Genomic DNA, 16,878 nt, shown 5'->3' with positions numbered 1-16,878 from the left:
CTGATAATGTTCTGCAACCAGACGTTAACACCAACCGAATCGACAACTACCAAGGTGGGTATATGCGTGGGTAACGTGTAACTTACGCAGATTGAGCGCCTTTGGGCATATGCTGAGCTGCGGAGACACCCAGGTCTACCATGCGATACCAGGGAGTGAAATACTTTATATAATTTGGCTTTCCGTTTGTGTCGAGTACTGTGTCGTATTCCTGGTAGTTTCTTTTTTTCTTGAGCTTTTCGTCTTTAAAAGCTTCCTCGAGATATTTAGCATTGAACCAGATGAGACGTCCGAAGACGTCGTAGCTGAAGACATTTTTATTAACTTGCAGACCGCCCCAGGGTGCGCTGATATCGTACTGGGCCGAGTTGCTGGCCAAGTAAATTCGGCCATCCTTTCCAGCGACTAGAGTCGCTGTTTGATTAGCATCTTGAATTAGGCGGAAGCCACTCGTTTTTGGCAACCGTCTTAGCTTTTTGCTGTTGGCTTTGCTGGTTTTTGACAGATGTTCGTCCTTATAAATCACTGGCTCTGGCTTGGCCAGCGCGATGGTTTTGTTAGAAGCAAGTTTGCTCTCCCCACCAAATGTACTCGCAACCTTATTAAACAGAGTCGTCGGCTGTACCTGCTCTGCATCAAACCCTTTTCTTCTGTTAAACTCATTAGCACATTTCTTTGCTTAAGATGTTTCTGTCAGTTATACTTACGAGAGGCAGCCGAGACCTGTTTCAAAGAATGTTACCCCCAATTCCTTAAACTCGTATTCCCATAGACCGAGCGCGGAAGTATAGACTCGGTTTTTAGCCCCAACTCGCATCTCGATTCCGTTATCACATGCATTCCCTTCACCAGAGGAGATTCCTGCTGTGAAGTACACAGAGGGCGCTGTATACACGCCAACAGATTTCTTCCATGTGCCGCCGAGGATATCCAGGGCCACTTCGACTCCAACTGGTAGTGCTAGATCTGCAGTCGCAACGACATTTCCTTTTCTGAGCTCAAATATTGGCTCGAGGCTTGGTTGAAAGCCTGATGCTTTATTTCTTTTGGGCTCTATGGCATCCAAGATTACTTCTCCTGCAGCGATTGAAAATCTAGCTCCAGCACGTAGCTCAGCATGAGAATCGACATATATGCTTGCAGCGGCATTAACAACTGCCTGTGGTCCAATTGTGATGATCTTTGGGATCTTAATGGCGAAAAACGGAATGGCGAATAACTCTTTCTCAATTGTCGTTTTCAGCTTTCCCTTTGACTTAAACGCTTTTGCATCAACAGTTATGCCATAGACTGCATCGAATATGAAAGCCTCATGGTTAGTGAAGAATACTTGTGCCTTATAGATACCCTTGCTGATGCTAAATGCTAGTTCTCCACCGAAGCTGAAGTTTGCCTTGGCTCCACAACTTTCGCATTCCATCAGCACGGCTGCGCCAGGTTTAGAGAGAACAAAGTTGTTTTGGGTCCCTCCAAGAGAACTGGCTATATCTGATCCAAGTTTTTTCCCACCAGTTCTCTGATCAAAGGCGATATCTGCGTGATAATCTTGCTCAAATGGGAACCCGAAGGGGACCATTAACAATTTCACAGTGATCACTGCAATTGCAATTATGACCTTGACTGCTAGTTCAACAAGCTTCCGCGTCTTTTCGATAAGACTAACAACTGCCTTTGATAGTCGCTTGTTAGTCAATTGCTAATTAAATAGTCCAGTTTAAATTCGATCCTCACCTTGATTATGGAAAGAATTCCGTCCACAATCCAAGAAAATAGACCTCGCTTAATAAGGTCGTCATATTCCTCATCCGAGAGGTAGTCAAGGCCTATTTCGTACTCATCCGGAATATCGGTGTTAATGGAATCGGTTCCAAAGAAATCTTTAACAGCCGTTCCATTCGCTGTGAGGTCGTCCATTCCAATTGTTCCATTGCCGAAAAAGCCTGAGCTCATCAAATCTTGCATTTGTAGCTGCGGGTCTGATTTTTCAACCTTGATATGTCCTAATGTAGGCTCACGCTTGGCCAGATTTGGATGTTGATATGTTCCCCAGTTTAGATGTCCTTCCTGAATCTCTTCCTGTTCATCAGTAAGCTCTGCGAGAACAGTCACACAGTTGTTCTCGAAAATAGGGTTGGATGCAATAAAGAATGACCGGAACTCTCCATTAAGGTGACCACATCCAATATGGTAAGTAATGAGATTGAATGAGCTGCTGTCATATTTGGACCATTCTCTTTCCACAGTTGGGTATGCCTCGGGAGAAAAGCAGACTTCGATATGCTCATTACCACAATTGACGTCTTCGATATGGCTGGAGTGGTCCAAAACAACCGAAGGTCGCGAGAAGGTCGCTTGCAACCGGCCATGTTTTGCACCATGTAGGGCAGCTAAAGAATCGTTTTAGATCATACACGTTTTAGATCATACAAAAAAGATAGCATATAGATACTCACGGCGATGTCCTTCCTGACTGTAGTAGAGTTCTTTAGTATCCTCGGGGATTAGATGGTTGTAGTTGTTGGAGTCGTGCTCGGGATGAAGAGCAGGGTACATGTTGATTTCATCATGTGCAAATGAAGGTGGAATCTGAAGAAGACCATGGCGAGCTGAGTGCAAGCCACTAAAGGCATGTACCACACCACCCAAATAGGCCAGAGACTTAAGGCATTGAAAGAACCTCATGGTGGAGTTTGATTTTCTCAGACCCTTTGTTAGGATATGACAGGCAGGAGCTTCGAGCTCTTTAATATACGATTTCCCTGCTAGGCGAACGAGAATCTCGACTGATTATGTATCCAAGATCGGATCAATAAATTCTCACAGGTGACGCCTGAACATACCTTCATTTGAAGGGGGATCCTCAATCGCATGTTAACAATGTGAGATATGGATCGTCAATTGTCCACAGGAGCAGATACACATCGAAATTACTACTACGGAGTATATATGCAAAGATAAACCTTGGTATGTAATGAGTACTACAGGCTGGAATGCTTAGGAAAGTATTGATAAAATGTATGAAGTTATCCCTTGTTTCCATCCCATACAATATCAAAAATTCAAAACGGAACTACACTCTTCGAGTGATTATCTAGACCCACAGCCAAGATACTTCAGTATATATTAGGAATATACTCGAGAGATCGATATTTTTCTACCAGTCTCATTACCACAACTAACTCTCACTTAAATACGATACTTTGTCTGGTATGTGTATTATGCTAAAGGAACTAGAATTTTCCATGGTAATGCAAACAAGTCCAACACCAAAGCTAGGAGATTTTCCAGAGAATCTGGCGAGGTATCACTCTACTACTCTCATGTCCAAGTGGCGGTCTGGGGTGTTGATCAAGGTTTGTTTGTTGGTATATAAAGCGCTTTCATCGCGCTTGCACTTATTGCCATCACCAGACTTTTTGCCAGGGTGTTTCTTGGAATTATGGCCTTCATCGTCACAGTGGAAGTACTTAGTTATAGTAGTGATTGTTGGAATATGGAACAAAGTAGTCATGTGATCAAATTGTTACTTTATAATAGATAGCAAACTAAGAATGAAAACCAGACTTTACAACCACTTCAAGAGGACACAAAGATATCATAGGGGCGTAAAGCGTTACCGGTGATAGGTGTCAGAAGTGGGCGTTAGCCTCATCACCTTTATCGAATAGCTATTCCACACTTGGTACAGGTGTACCGACAGTGATTAAGTTCAAAAAGGAGGAGGAACAAAAAAAAAAAAAAAAGTTGTGTTTTGGGGACACGATTGAGAAAAGAATCAATAAATAGAAGATTTACTTCTACTTTGGGCCTAGCGCTGATCATAATTGTGGATCCTATCAAGGACATGCCCTACTATCAAACCCTGTGGCCCTATATAATACATGATGTGATGAGTTATTAGATTGGAACTGTCAGCTGAAGCACTCATATAGCTTCTACCTAGGCAGACATCTCCAAGGAGTGCTCTATGTACAGCGAAATCCCAAATTCTAGATCATCCCTATTGCATATTTAATTGATCTCAAGGGATGGGGAAAAGCATAAATTGATAAATAAGTAGAGGAAAGAAAAATCAATCCCAATATTCTCATATTGGTGAAAATGAGGGAGCCCTTTTAATAAAGATTACTGACTACAATCCAACGGTGCCTTTAAAAATCCAACAGCCCTGGAGACCGCAGCTGGTGTAAACACCCACGTAGACTTGAAACCTGAGCTATGAGCCCCGGATTGCAATAAATTCATCCTTATTGTTATTTTGTAAATATTGACTTCGAGATGCGCAATACCCCTGCTAATAGATGCAGCTCTGAAGTCCGTTTAAATGAACTCCTGATTATGTACGGAGTAGCGCACTAGATTTTGAACTTTTGAATAATTTATAGAAATTGTATGTTAACTTGAGGTTATAACCCTTTTTTCTCATATACACACCATCTCTAAACACACATACCGCTTGGCAATTCCAGCATCTAAGCATCGGAGTAATTTCCGGTAGACATAGATGATTTACCATTCTTTAATCTCGCCCGGTGATGGCTGCTCAATCCGAATGACCTTATCGCAGTTAAGCAAGCGAAGAGGGTCGAATGCTAATTTCAACTGTTGCCATTGTTAGTACATTGTGATGAAAGAAGGACTTGGAACGTACCCTAAGCATGGCATCCACGGTAGTTTGGCCAAGTTCATGTGCGAGATAGTCGCGCTTGACAATTCCTGCTTCAGTTAGCAATGTGATCGAGTAGAGTGGGAATAAGGTCAAAACGAACCAACGCCGTGTTCTCCGGTGACTGTTCCTTCTAATTCAACCGCTCTCTTTACCATACGGTGAATCACACCCTCTGCCACCTTCTTTTCACTCTCGTTAAATAGAATGATAGCTGGGTTCGGTCATTAGTATGGCTTAATGTATACACGGGCAGGAACACTCACAATGGAAGTTACCGTCACCGACGTGACCGCAAATTCCGGCCAAGAGTCCATTCTTGGTCAGATCGTTCTTGGTATCCTCGATAATAGCGGGCAGTTGGCTCATCGGCACGGCCACATCGGTGGTCCACACACGGTCCTCAGGGCTTCTCTTCTTAGCTAAGACACTCCACAAAGCATCTTTCCGGGCACTCCAAAGTTCCTTCATTTCATTTTTGCTGCGGGCAAACTCGAAAGACTGGCTAGAAGCCTTGGAGGCCAGCTGTTGCACTATGTTAATCTGCTCCTTGACTCCTGCAGGCGTTCCAGAGAACTTGAAGAAGAGCGTGGGAGCCGGCTTCCACTGGCGGGAAGTGCTCTGGCTGTCGTTGATACACTTCATTTGCACGTCATCTAGAATCTCGATACCGGCCACGGGGATTCCTGCCTCAACTACAGCGGTGCAACACTCTGCCGCCTTCTGGATGCTCGGGAAGCTGGCAACAGCCACACTCTCGTTTTGGGGGCGCACCGTCAACTTCAGCGTAGCCTCAGTCACAAGACCGAGAGTGCCCTCACTGCCGATGAAAATCTTGGTCAGGTCATATCCGGCGCTAGACTTACGCGGACGCTGACGGGTTTTGATAACCGTTCCATCGGCCAAGACTACTGTCAATGACAGAACCCATTCACGCATTGTTCCGTACCGGTATGCATTGGTTCCAGAGCAGCCTGTACCAACCATTCCGCCGATCTGAGCACCAGGGCCCGGGTCCGGGGGAAAGAAGAGACCATCCGCGGCTAACACCTCGTCCAAATCTTGCCATCCCACTGCCGGCTGGACGACCACGTCCATGTCATGCTTGTTCAACTGAATGATCTGATCCATCCGACTGAAATCAATACAGACTCCGCCGCGCGTCGGCGCGTAGTGGCCCTCCAGACTTGTGCCGCCGGAGTAGGGGGTGACTGGGATGACCCGCTTGTGGCAGATCTTCATAATGGCGGAGACCTCCTCAGTGGTTTTGGGGTATAGAACCAAAAAATACTTTTCCTTCTCCTTGAGAGAATAGGACGACCAGTCTGATCCTGCATGTGCTCTCAGGTCTGCTTCCAAGGTGGAGACATGCTCTTTGCCCAGGATGTCCACGAAATCCGCCCACGCGGCCTGGAGGTTTGACTGGGAGACATTGTGCTTCAGTTCGGAGAGATCGGAGAGACTGGTCGTTGAGGATTCAGGTAGGGCGGCCGGTTTGAGCGAGCCAAGATAGTAGGAGCCGGTAGAGAAGAAAACCAACACTATGACAATTTATTAGGCAACAGTCGGATCTGGACAGGGATGAGAACTTACCAAACAACAAGGCAGCATACCGACCACCAGTGGACTCGGTCTGGTACTGAGCGAAGCGTTCCTGATCGGCGCGCTCGCGTTTCAGGCGTTGCTGCGTGCTCTCATACAGCTGGCTCTTGAAGGACGCCTGTGTCTTTTCGTTGTAGCATCTGGCCGAGACACCGAAGAACCTCTGCCGCGGGATGACTGGGCGAGCGCGAAGGCTGCGCAATGCGCCTTGAAGGGTAGGTGGGCGGACCATTGTGAAGTGATAGAAGAACAAACATTCAAAGATAGATTGGGGAAGCCGAAGCTTATGAGAATCGGAAATTCGGCCGTAAACCAATGACGCGAGCCTTAGTGCGGATGACGACCCACATAAATATGACTTCATCTTCCATTTCACTGATGTTTGGTACTTTTGCTATAGCATCAGTGATCACTTATCCAACTATGAAGACCTCGGTATACCGAGATGTTAGCCGGATTTTAACTTTTAAGAAATCTTTAGAACGCAGAATTCGGATGACCCGATATATGGATCCATCGAAATTCGGACTTGATAGAGAAGTCCGATAGACTACTTGATTTGAGTCTCCTTTGCTATTTCATCATTCTAGGGGTTTTCGCACAATGGAGTGGCTGCAATTGTCCCTATTTCCCCCATATGAGTGCCCACCTGGGCAGTTGACCAACCTAGGAATTGTGAGGTTTGCGTTGCTATCTTCCTAGGTAGGTATTGATTTTCTAACATAAAGCTGCGCGGTCAAATGCTCAGCTAGCGACAATTGATACCCAGTTATTAGAAAGATTTGATCCATACTCTGAAGGGTGAGTTGCTGGTTGCTATCACCACGACCTTGGAGTCATTCTCACTTCACTGCAACTTTCCGTGCTCTAGATGAAATGAGGATGAGGCGGATATATAAACTCCTGCAAACCTCAGAAGCATCTATTTCCAAGGTTCAATTCATCGTCATTCATCCTTTCCAGATTCCAGGACTCGGAAATCCACACTCCAGGGCTAGAGGCAATTTCTAGTAACCTGAATATCTATGTCCTTCTGAAATGTTGCTATGCGGGCGGAGCAACAAGCGCTCCTTACGATTTGCGCCACTGCCCCTTCACAACCTATTCAAGCTACCCGGAAAATACTGAGCATGGAGCAAATGGTAGTGCTTCACTGGTATACCTTATGGTGCCCTTTCCACTGGCGCCACATAGTCGACCCTCTGTTCTGGTACAAGGAAGCTTTAGATTGAAGCCTTCTCCCTGTACCCATATTCTACTAGCAACGTCAACACGCAGCAGGATGGGAGGAGAGGCATAAAGAGGAAGGCTGGAGAGTAGAGATTGATTATTAGGAGATTGGAACCCATATGGCTTGAAATTGTTCAAATTTCGCTGAAATAATCCAACTGGGCAGTAAGCATCATTGCAAGGTTATCGAAATAAGAAGATCCACCGAAATATACCAGTCTCTTCTAATGTTACAATGAGGTCTATTTACGTCAACGGGGTCTCAGCTACATATAGGAGTCATTTTGAATCACATCACATTGATCAGTATGATTACCTATCTCAACTTGCTAACAATGGACGCATAGGGAAATTGACCTGACCTCTCTTCGTCTTCCTAACTCCGACAAATTGGGTTTGATCAAGCAGCCAGCACTAGGTGAGGGTGAAGAGTGCGGAATTAAGAAAAAAAAAAACTCATGATATGGATGACGCCTATTTCATTCATCTAATCCGAGCCCGAGCCAGATCGGCGGCGGCGATGTTGACGGTGTCGGCGCGAAGAATCCTCTCCATCAGAGCCTGAACCATGGCTAGAGCGACGCTCATGTCGATGGTGTCTCTCACGATCATTACCGGAGCCTGAACCATTGCTAGGGCGTCGTTCATGTCGATGGCCATGCTCGTTGTCTCTGCGATTTTTATGTTCACCGCCGTCTCCATATCGCTGACCACGGCCCTCTTGGGGTGGATAATTAGGTCGCCCATACCCCTCAGAGTCACCACCGCTTCCGAATCGCTGATTGTGGCCCTCCGGGGGTGGATAAGTAGGTTGGTCATACCCCTCAAAGCCACCGGGCATTCCATAACCGGTCGGAGGCCCCCTATACCAGACATGATCAATAAAATTGACTGCTTATATTTGAATGAAACATGACTTACTGTTGGAATCCTTGGTAGCCGTCGGCCCTCTGTTGCATTGTATTAAAGGCAGGAGGCGGTGGTCCGCTGTCGTAGCGGATTTCAGCTTGCATATAATCTGACTGACCGCTGTTGTAGCGAGTTTCAGATCGCACATAATCTGACTGGCCACCTTGGTACACCTGGCGCTCCTCGCGCTGATAGAAGCTATCACCTCCCCCCTGTGGGTATTGCTGATGCTCCTCTTGGTAGTAGTTCTGCGCGGGAGCAGGGGGTGGAGGGTAGTCATTGCGACTTGGGCGCGAGTAATCGCTAGAAGGAAAGTCCTGGCGAGGATAGTCCTCACGAGGAGCTGGGCGGCCACCATAGGATGTACGAGTTTCGCTCTCATACTGGTAGCCTCCAGACGTAGTTTGACCATACGTCTCCGTCTCGTGATGTTCGTAATTTTCACGGCGTTCGTGGTGCTCATTGTGCTGTGGTCGGCCCTCGTACTTAAAGTCATCCTTTCGGATCTTCGACTTGGAGTTCTTTTGCTCAGAGTCACCGCTGTTTAGCATCATCGATCCCACTCCACCGACAAGACCGCCAAGTAGACCACCCAACGCGCCTCCTCCCACTGCCTCGGAAGTTATCTTTTCAATTCCAGAATTCAAGGTGTTGTTGGTCTGGTAATTTCCAGTCTTGCCCGGTGCCTTGGGCAGGGCGATCGGCTTTCCACATCCATGCCCACAGTCCTGTACACCTGGCTTATGGTTTTTACCCTCAAGCACACCATCACGGCTCAGCTGCTCGCGAAGAGTGTGCAATTCTTCGCCACTTTTATTGCTCCACCAGTCCTGAACCGTGGAGAACATGGCTTGACGACAATCACTGGCACCATCGTCTCCATACCGGCGCTGGGCGGGGTGGTGAAACACTCCGTTGATGATCCGACTCAGCGTACGGTCGATGTCTAAGTCTTCATCATCCCAGCACTGCATCAATTGGGGAACTACCCATTCAACAACATGGGCAGCAATACGTCCGGCTGGTTCGTTCAGCACGTTCGAGAAGTGATCCTTGGATAGCATTGAGTGGGTCGGGTTAGATGCGGAGTCGTCATTGAATACGATGTGCTGCTGCTCTCGACTGCTCTGGATCACCTCCGAAGAACCGGTCTCCAGCTCAGACTTCACCTGTTTGATGACAGGGAGAACATATGGGGCAATAACGCTGAATACAAACAGAGTGATCGAACTCTGGATTTGCTCGATTAGATCCGGCAAGACTGGTATCTTTTCAATAGCCTGGTTAATATTCTTCAGGAGATTGTCGTGCCACTCGAGAACGGGGTAAATTTGTTTCTGGATATTATCCAGGTAGAGAGCCCATTCTTCAGGTTCACGCGGACTGACGTTCTGACTGCTGTTTTGCTTTGCATCATCTGACTTTGCCTTGAAGTCGTCCATTTTGCTAGCCTCGTCATCACTACTATCACCGAGCAGGCCACTTGGGATCTTGTTGAGCAAGTTTTGCAGGAAATTTTCCGAGGGCGTCTCGTTTTCAGAGTCTGTGATAACACCTTCCAAGGACTGTATCTCTGATTGCGTAGTTTTATCAGTGATTTCACCTAGGACTGAGTGGAAGAAATCAACTCCTCCGAAGGTGCCCGTCACGATTCCGTACACAGGGTCTCGTGAACCTCGTAGCGTAAGTTTGGTATTAGAGCCCACATGAGGAAAGACGTCTCTCTCTCCAAGCTCGATGAGACTAAGCTCTATGTAGTTTGAGTGAGCCGCGTAGTCCTCCAAACAGTGTAGACCAGTGCCCAGCAGCCGAAGAGCTTCGTGCAGATCAGCATCATTTCTGGATCGGCCATATTGACGACCCAACTGGATTGAACGACCAAGAACACGGCGAATCAATCCGGCTGAGGTATCAATACCAATATCTTCGGAAGCGATGTAGTTTTTAAGTCCTGTATGTTTCCCACGCATTAGCTCCAATAAAAAGGGTCTTTTATCTGCACGGTAGAGTTGATAACGAACCAGTACGTGAGTCAAAGGACAGCTCTCGGTCTTCATCGATAGGGCCTCTCAGGCGGCGATCGTAGTTTCGGGCATCCTCACCCTCTGCATAGCCCAGTGGATTATCGATATGTTCCGTGGGCTGATAGCAACCCAGTCGCTCGGTGGTGACTTCAAATTCTTTCGTTCCGTATCCAAAGCTCATGAAGCCCAAGATCCAGAGCAAAATTCGAATAGCCTCTGCACTGACGTACTTCACGGTGCCCACATCGACTGCCTGGCTGTAATCACGGAGCCAGTTTCCGAAGTAGACTCGTTTCACATCGAGCTTGCTGAATTTGCGTCCACCGGCCACACGCGCCATGAGCAAGGAGAGCAGGGTGTCCTCAATATCACCATGGCGCCAGTTTTGACCTTCGATGCGAGAAAGAGACGCGATGTTACCAGCACCAAATCCATAAGCGTGATCAGAGATGGCGAGAAGAACCAGAAGGGAGAAACAGAGACTTAGAGAGAAACCCATGATGGGTACAGTACTTGAGAAGGCCTGAAGTTCAAGAAGTAAAGAAAAAAAAAAGGACGAGATGTGTTGTGTTGTCCAGATGGTGGGGTTAAGTATCAGATACTTTGCGTCACTTGAGTCTTGGCCAGCTTGGCAATTTATGTATCTATTATCTAATATCTATGTAACTAGTTACCAAGTTAAATATTGCTTAAATATTTTTGTAGGTGAATAATAAATGGTGTTCATAGTAAACTAGAGGTATATGACAATGCGCAATTCAGGGGGAAAGTGAGGATACTAGTATAGTGACTATTATAGAGTCTAGTCAGTCCAGACCAAGGCCCTATAACACAAGACTCCATATCATCCGATAGTGGACACTAGATTATGCAGTTGTACAGTATTTACTTATGTTCGTTCTATTAGTCCCTAAATTGACCCGCATGCGGCCGGTCACTCCGTACACCGCTTGACTTTCTCTCTTTGAACATTTAACTCTTCCCTCACCCTTTTCTCGTTCTTTTCTTCTTCGTTTCTTCTAGTTCTTCAATAACTGAAGAAGATCAGTTGTTGGATATCGGATTCATTGTGTCACGTACCCCCGCGTTGACTTCCTCTTTCTCCTCCCCCCTCTTCTATTTCTATCCAAACCCCCCTTCTTCTTCTTCCACCATATTGCCTGATCAGGACGATCACTCATTCTGTGACCAAGACAATAAATTCTCCCCTTTTACTCAGCCTCTGAGTTATCTCACTTCAACTCTGGTTTTTTCCTCTGCGACCATGTGTCACGCGACTCCTGAGATTTGATTGACTCTTGAGGGCTTATCGCCATGGCTCGCACGGACTTCAATTTTGGCCGAGGGCCGGCCATTCCACCCAAACCTATGTTTTCAAGTGATTCAACACGACTCACACACAAAAAGGACTCTCGTTTTGCAGTGAAAACATCGGCCAGTCCATGGGTACAAGATACCGGACTGGTCCCATCAGATGTAGATGCTGTACCCGAGTCCTCACGCTTTCCTGATTTTGAAGATTCCGATTCTTCCAAAGATCGCGGTTTGATACGCTCAGCCAAGATCCCCACCATGACCCCCGAACCCTGGAGCGCAGCCCTAAATGAATCGTCCGATACGATCCACTACTCCCGCAGAGGCAAGTCAGTGAAGACAAAGGTACACATCAAGCCTATTCTTCGCAAGATGTCTAAGGACGACGCGCCATCAACGTCGATTGACCTGTCCCGCTCATCGACAGAGCAGGAAGGACTGGGTATTCTCTTGAACTCGGAGCGGGATCGTCGCCGAAGTGAGACGTTAGCTAGCCCGACATTCCGACGAACATCGTCTGGAATCCAGAACCGATCAACGAGTGGGTTATCTGGGTCTAGCGGGGGCAAGCAAGGGTCACAATTTGTTTACCCCATGCGTCCCACGCCCCGTGGTTTTACCCCGCCATTGAGTCAATCATATCAAACCTCCAACAACGATAGCGACGAAGCAGAGGATGATGTGGAATCAGAAATCAGGAAGGTTTCACCAGAACCCCCTAGGCCTGTGCGAACAGTATCAGGGTCTACTCCACGTTTGTCGCTGCAGATTGAAGATGACTCTTACACTCGTCTGCCTGGTATCTCGCAGACCAATGTCAGCGGTCGGCCCTCCTTTGGGTACTCCCGAGATAATGGGAGCGCTTTGGACACTACTGCATCCCCAATCTCCCGCACGTCACTGGATTATGTTTTTCGTTCAAGGACACGAACCAGTACAGACCCCATCTCTCGTGCAGCTACCGTTCAGGCTGCACGGCAAGCCTTTGAAGAGAAAGAAGCCGCCAAGACTCGCAGGCTCGAGAAGCAACAGATCAAAGCTGAAGAAAAACAGATAAAACGCCGTGTGAACCGCACCAATTCGGAGGGCCTGGAGTCCCCGGCTGCACGTTCCAGTGAGAAGGTGTCAGAGGAACCGAGGAATCCAGAAGTCCCTCCTGTTATGGGGATTCATGATCGACAGCAGTCGGCTTCGTGGAAGTCGCAATCGAAGAGCACTTGGATGCTCTTCATCACCTGGCTTCGGACTCGGGTTTTCAAGTTTCGACGAAAGCTGAGAAAGACCAGTTGATATCTTTTTTTCTTTTTCTTTTTCCATCTGATTTTGAGCCAATTCCCCATGTCCATAGACCACCACGCGAAATTGCTTTTTTATTTTTCTTTTGCTTTTGTCTAGGCACTCTTGCACCTTTGCGCCTTCAGGGAGTTCACATTTTTATCTACATGATTTCGGAGCAAGGGGGGTTTTACGGCGTCTGGATATGGATGAATCAACTCCAGGAACATATTCACCAAATAGCAACATTTATTCTACATTATCCGTTCATCCATTTGCTTCAACTCGTATTTCTAATGTTTTCTCGAACATCCCATAGTTCGTATCCGTGGTAAATGTATTAGTCAGAAAGTGGGGGAACGACTAAGGCACGTGACTGTGTTGCACAAATGTCACCTCTGCCTCGCCTCTTTCGTTTTCTTCTACGGTGAACGACAGCGACACACAACGCTTGATACACGATAAGAGCTTCCTTCTCCGCAATTGCCTTTTTGGCTTCCCCACACGATCTACACGAGGGCCTGTCCCAAAATGGGGTACGAATGGGATGATAAGAAGGACCTCCTCCACAGGTATTACATCAAGGAGCGAATCCCTCTCGACAAAATCATGATAATCATGAAAAGAGACTATGATTTTGGACCAAGGTTAGCTGTTCTATCTCCAGCACACGGTAGGCCCCTACATTCATTCAAGTACTTCCCCTGCTGATCACTGTCAAATTACTAGCAAGCGTACCTATCAGAGTCAATTCAAACGGTGGGATTTCCCCACGAAGCATAACCCTGCGAAGAAGAACGTGAACCTCGTCGCCCGAATTAAGGAGCTGTGGGAATCCAGCCACACCCAGCAAGAAATGCACGAAATATTAATCAGTGAGGGTTTCAGCATCAGCTTGCGAGAGTTGAATCGCGTCCGCACCGCCAACCGCTGGCTACTACGCGTTCCCAATGGAAAGAGAATCCCAGAAATTGCTGTTGCAAGCACGACGAACCCCGAGGATGAGCCAATTTTGGCGCTCCAACAGGAGGTTTACCTGAACCAGGGCTTTGAGCCAGTGGGTTCCGTCCCGACAGGCTCGGCGACGCCGACTGGGGAGAACCCATCGTTACCGGGGCCGTCATCGGTCATGCAGCAGCAAGATATGGATCAAATCCAACGTAGGGACCAGCAGCGTCTGGATCAAATGAGAAATGATAGTGACGCGAAATTGAGTCGAGGAAAGCGTCGCCGTCACACTCGTGCTTATGCTGGCATACCCGCCGACCCTCCTGGATCTCCGCGTTATCCGTCTGAACTAACCCTTGCGGATAGCAAGATCTATCTCGAACTGGATGGCCGTCTGTATCGTGAGATCAGATCAGAATTCGTCCGAATCTGTACAGCAACAAATATCATTAAGAAAATGCCTGCCTGTGCTGCGGAAACGTGGGATCCAGCCAAGCGTAAGTTGATCGAAAGGTTTCCACACTTGCAGCAGATCTTGTCTGAACACAAAGATCATGACAAGAGAGCTCAATCGCTGGACGTCATTTGCATCGATGTAACAAAACGCATGAGAACAAGTGACCGTATGACCTTGGTCGATGCCAAAAAAATCATCGGAATCAATCCGGAGGAAACCCGCTGCGCTCGCGATGAGTTTTATAAACTTCTTGTGGAGAGGAAATACACCATGAAGCTCCAATCTGGCATCGAGGAATGGAATGCCATCCAAAATCATTGGATGAACATCTCGCCGATAATCCAACGAGTTCTCGAATTGGGAGATGCCGACCCCAAAATCAAAATCAAGAGGAAGGCCCTTGATTTGGTCTGTAACGATGTGCTGAAGCGTTATCACGCTGACAGATTGGGGAATGTTCGCAAGAAACCGCGCACCGCCCTTGATGATGAGATCAGCACCCTGGCATCGCAGGCCCTTGCAAGCGCTCCCATTGCCGACAGTGTCATCGATGACACGCAGATCGATCCATCCCTGCTACAAACCGGCGCCCCATATGGCTACAGTCAACTGCCTGACCGCACCCCTGCTGGAACGCAGTACAACGTTGTTGTGCAGGTCAAAGGCCATAACTTCGAATGGTTGGAAGACGTTGCCGCTTTCAATTTTCAACAACTCGTGGAGTCGGCAAACAGTCGAGTCGGTCCCGACAATATCGTCGCCGTAGTCGAGGGCCTTGATCAGATTGATGGTTGCAATGATCAGCTCTGTCCTATTACATGCGATACTGACTTGGGTGGATATGTTCGGTATGTGGATTCGGAGAACAAGGATGCTCGACTGATCGTGACAGTGCGCCACGTCTAAGTCAACAGGAGATCGGACTCGAGATATTTTGTATGAATATTTTGTATTCACTTACTTGAATTTTTTTACGAACCGTTAACCAATGAAATCTTATTATCCAGTGAATCTTGTGAATGTTAGTGGTCTTCACTTAGACCTAATACCTTGGCTAGGTACATTCACTATCCACTACGGGTTGTTGTCAGACACCAACTCCTAATATTGGAACTAGGTTGATATGAGACGGAGAGGTTTCTACAGCGATCTGTTCAGCAAGGTAAAAACAAAGAAGTACGTATGTACTGTTCATCCATATACCAATTCTAGGGCCTGTCGGATTCATCCATTCTCGTCTGTATACCAATCCGCGCGCGAGATCCCGCTCAAGAAACGACTGAATGTTGAAGAGATAGTACGCTATAAGGTCCATTTCTATCTTGCTCTTCAGGCCAAATTACCAGCCAAACCAAGCGAGATGTCTATAGCGCGTCAGGATTATTCCTTGAATGCCACCAGTTTTCCATAAGCAGAATGGATCATGAGACCATCCTCCCATTTTCCACGATCGACTCCGTTGAGCTAAATAAACCAAGTGTCAGAAATTACCTCCATACCTCTAAACGACATTAAACTCCATTGATTCTCGACGCTTGAAAAGATAGAGAGGCTCACGCTGAGTAGAAACTGCTTTTTTTCCAATTCCTCGGCCCGTCGCTGATTGAATAATTTCTGAGTATTGTTGTTCAACATATACTTGCATGATGGGCGAGGAGAAAGCGACGTTGTGATGGGAGTTTAAGCATTCTGAATGGCAAAAGTGGAAGACCAATGATATCATGTGCTTCTTGACATCAAAATCGTTTTTTGGGGGGTTTGGATGTCTCAAAACTTACCCATTAGGACTCATAATCCCTCAGACTGCAGTTCTTGAATCTCTCAAGGAGAACACAGGGTTGGTATGGGATTTGTCTTGAATTTTATTATTACGTGTTACGCTATACGTTTCGATCATCTTATGTGGCTAGCTCTTACGCAATCACCCATTCATAGTTCTAAGTCTCCCCTAGAATAGCACATATGACCATAGGGTGTGGAGAATAGGGCTTCCCATCCGCTCAGCCGTACTTATGCCACCTGTGGAACACGGCCAATAGTCCAAAAGCCCTTAGTACTTAGCCCACCCTAAAGCAGCGATAGAACTCTCTTTAGGGTGTGGGTGATATGGGTGAGCTTGGGTGAAAACGATAGGTGAACATGGGTGAGCTTAGTGCCCCACCCCCTGCCCTAGAATATTTACTCTGTAGATCAAAATATAAATAAACCCCAAGGAGGGCCATGCTTTTGCCCCTGGCATGATTCTCATCCCGAGTTCAATTTCAAAAAAAATTGAAACATGTCTGATTTCGAAGATCTCCGGAAGATTGCCGTCAAACATGCTGCACTTGCCGCATCACGTTCACACTTGAGTATCAGGATATAAGAGAATAAGAAGAGAACACTATATGCCATAAATAACTCGCACCTGCTATAGTCAGCAGATATGAGAATGTAATACGAAACTGAAAGCC

General features: G+C 47.0%; 6 protein-coding genes across 6 annotated transcripts; 2 read left to right on the top strand and 4 right to left on the bottom strand.

The window, feature by feature from the left end:
* Positions 1-82: 82 nt before the first annotated feature.
* On the bottom strand, positions 83-2,682 carry N7495_007211 (uncharacterized protein; the record flags this gene model as incomplete). Its single annotated transcript, XM_057209862.1, has 4 exons — positions 83-650; positions 708-1,696; positions 1,759-2,387; positions 2,454-2,682. 4 exons carry the CDS (start codon positions 2,680-2,682, stop codon positions 83-85), a joined length of 2,415 nt encoding a protein of 804 aa, XP_057063636.1.
* Positions 2,683-4,509: 1,827 nt separating this feature from the next.
* On the bottom strand, positions 4,510-6,500 carry N7495_007210 (FAD-binding oxidoreductase; the record flags this gene model as incomplete). Its single annotated transcript, XM_057209861.1, has 5 exons — positions 4,510-4,602; positions 4,652-4,716; positions 4,770-4,880; positions 4,933-6,207; positions 6,260-6,500. 5 exons carry the CDS (start codon positions 6,498-6,500, stop codon positions 4,510-4,512), a joined length of 1,785 nt encoding a protein of 594 aa, XP_057063635.1.
* Positions 6,501-7,981: 1,481 nt separating this feature from the next.
* N7495_007209 (uncharacterized protein) lies at positions 7,982-8,374 on the bottom strand (the record flags this gene model as incomplete). Its single annotated transcript, XM_057209860.1, has 1 exon — positions 7,982-8,374. One exon carries the CDS (start codon positions 8,372-8,374, stop codon positions 7,982-7,984), a length of 393 nt encoding a protein of 130 aa, XP_057063634.1.
* A 41-nt stretch (positions 8,375-8,415) lies between these two features.
* Positions 8,416-10,930, bottom strand: N7495_007208 (uncharacterized protein; the record flags this gene model as incomplete). Its single annotated transcript, XM_057209859.1, has 2 exons — positions 8,416-10,358; positions 10,429-10,930. The coding sequence occupies 2 exons, from the start codon at positions 10,928-10,930 to the stop codon at positions 8,416-8,418; spliced, it is 2,445 nt and encodes an 814-aa protein (XP_057063633.1).
* Positions 10,931-11,745: 815 nt separating this feature from the next.
* On the top strand, positions 11,746-13,035 carry N7495_007207 (uncharacterized protein; the record flags this gene model as incomplete). The annotated part of the gene is made up of 1 exon (XM_057209858.1): positions 11,746-13,035. One exon carries the CDS (start codon positions 11,746-11,748, stop codon positions 13,033-13,035), a length of 1,290 nt encoding a protein of 429 aa, XP_057063632.1.
* Positions 13,036-13,551: 516 nt separating this feature from the next.
* On the top strand, positions 13,552-15,331 carry N7495_007206 (Clr5 domain-containing protein; the record flags this gene model as incomplete). The annotated part of the gene is made up of 2 exons (XM_057209857.1): positions 13,552-13,667; positions 13,750-15,331. The coding sequence occupies 2 exons, from the start codon at positions 13,552-13,554 to the stop codon at positions 15,329-15,331; spliced, it is 1,698 nt and encodes a 565-aa protein (XP_057063631.1).
* Between the last annotated feature and the right edge of the window lie 1,547 nt (positions 15,332-16,878).

This window comes from Penicillium taxi, assembly GCF_028828555.1.
Source record: "Penicillium taxi strain IBT 34144 chromosome Unknown utg000004l_segment0_segment0, whole genome shotgun sequence".
Taxonomy (NCBI): domain Eukaryota; kingdom Fungi; phylum Ascomycota; class Eurotiomycetes; order Eurotiales; family Aspergillaceae; genus Penicillium; species Penicillium taxi.
The sequence above is the reverse complement of the archived record's forward strand: the minus strand, read 5'-3'. Positions and strand labels throughout refer to the sequence as shown.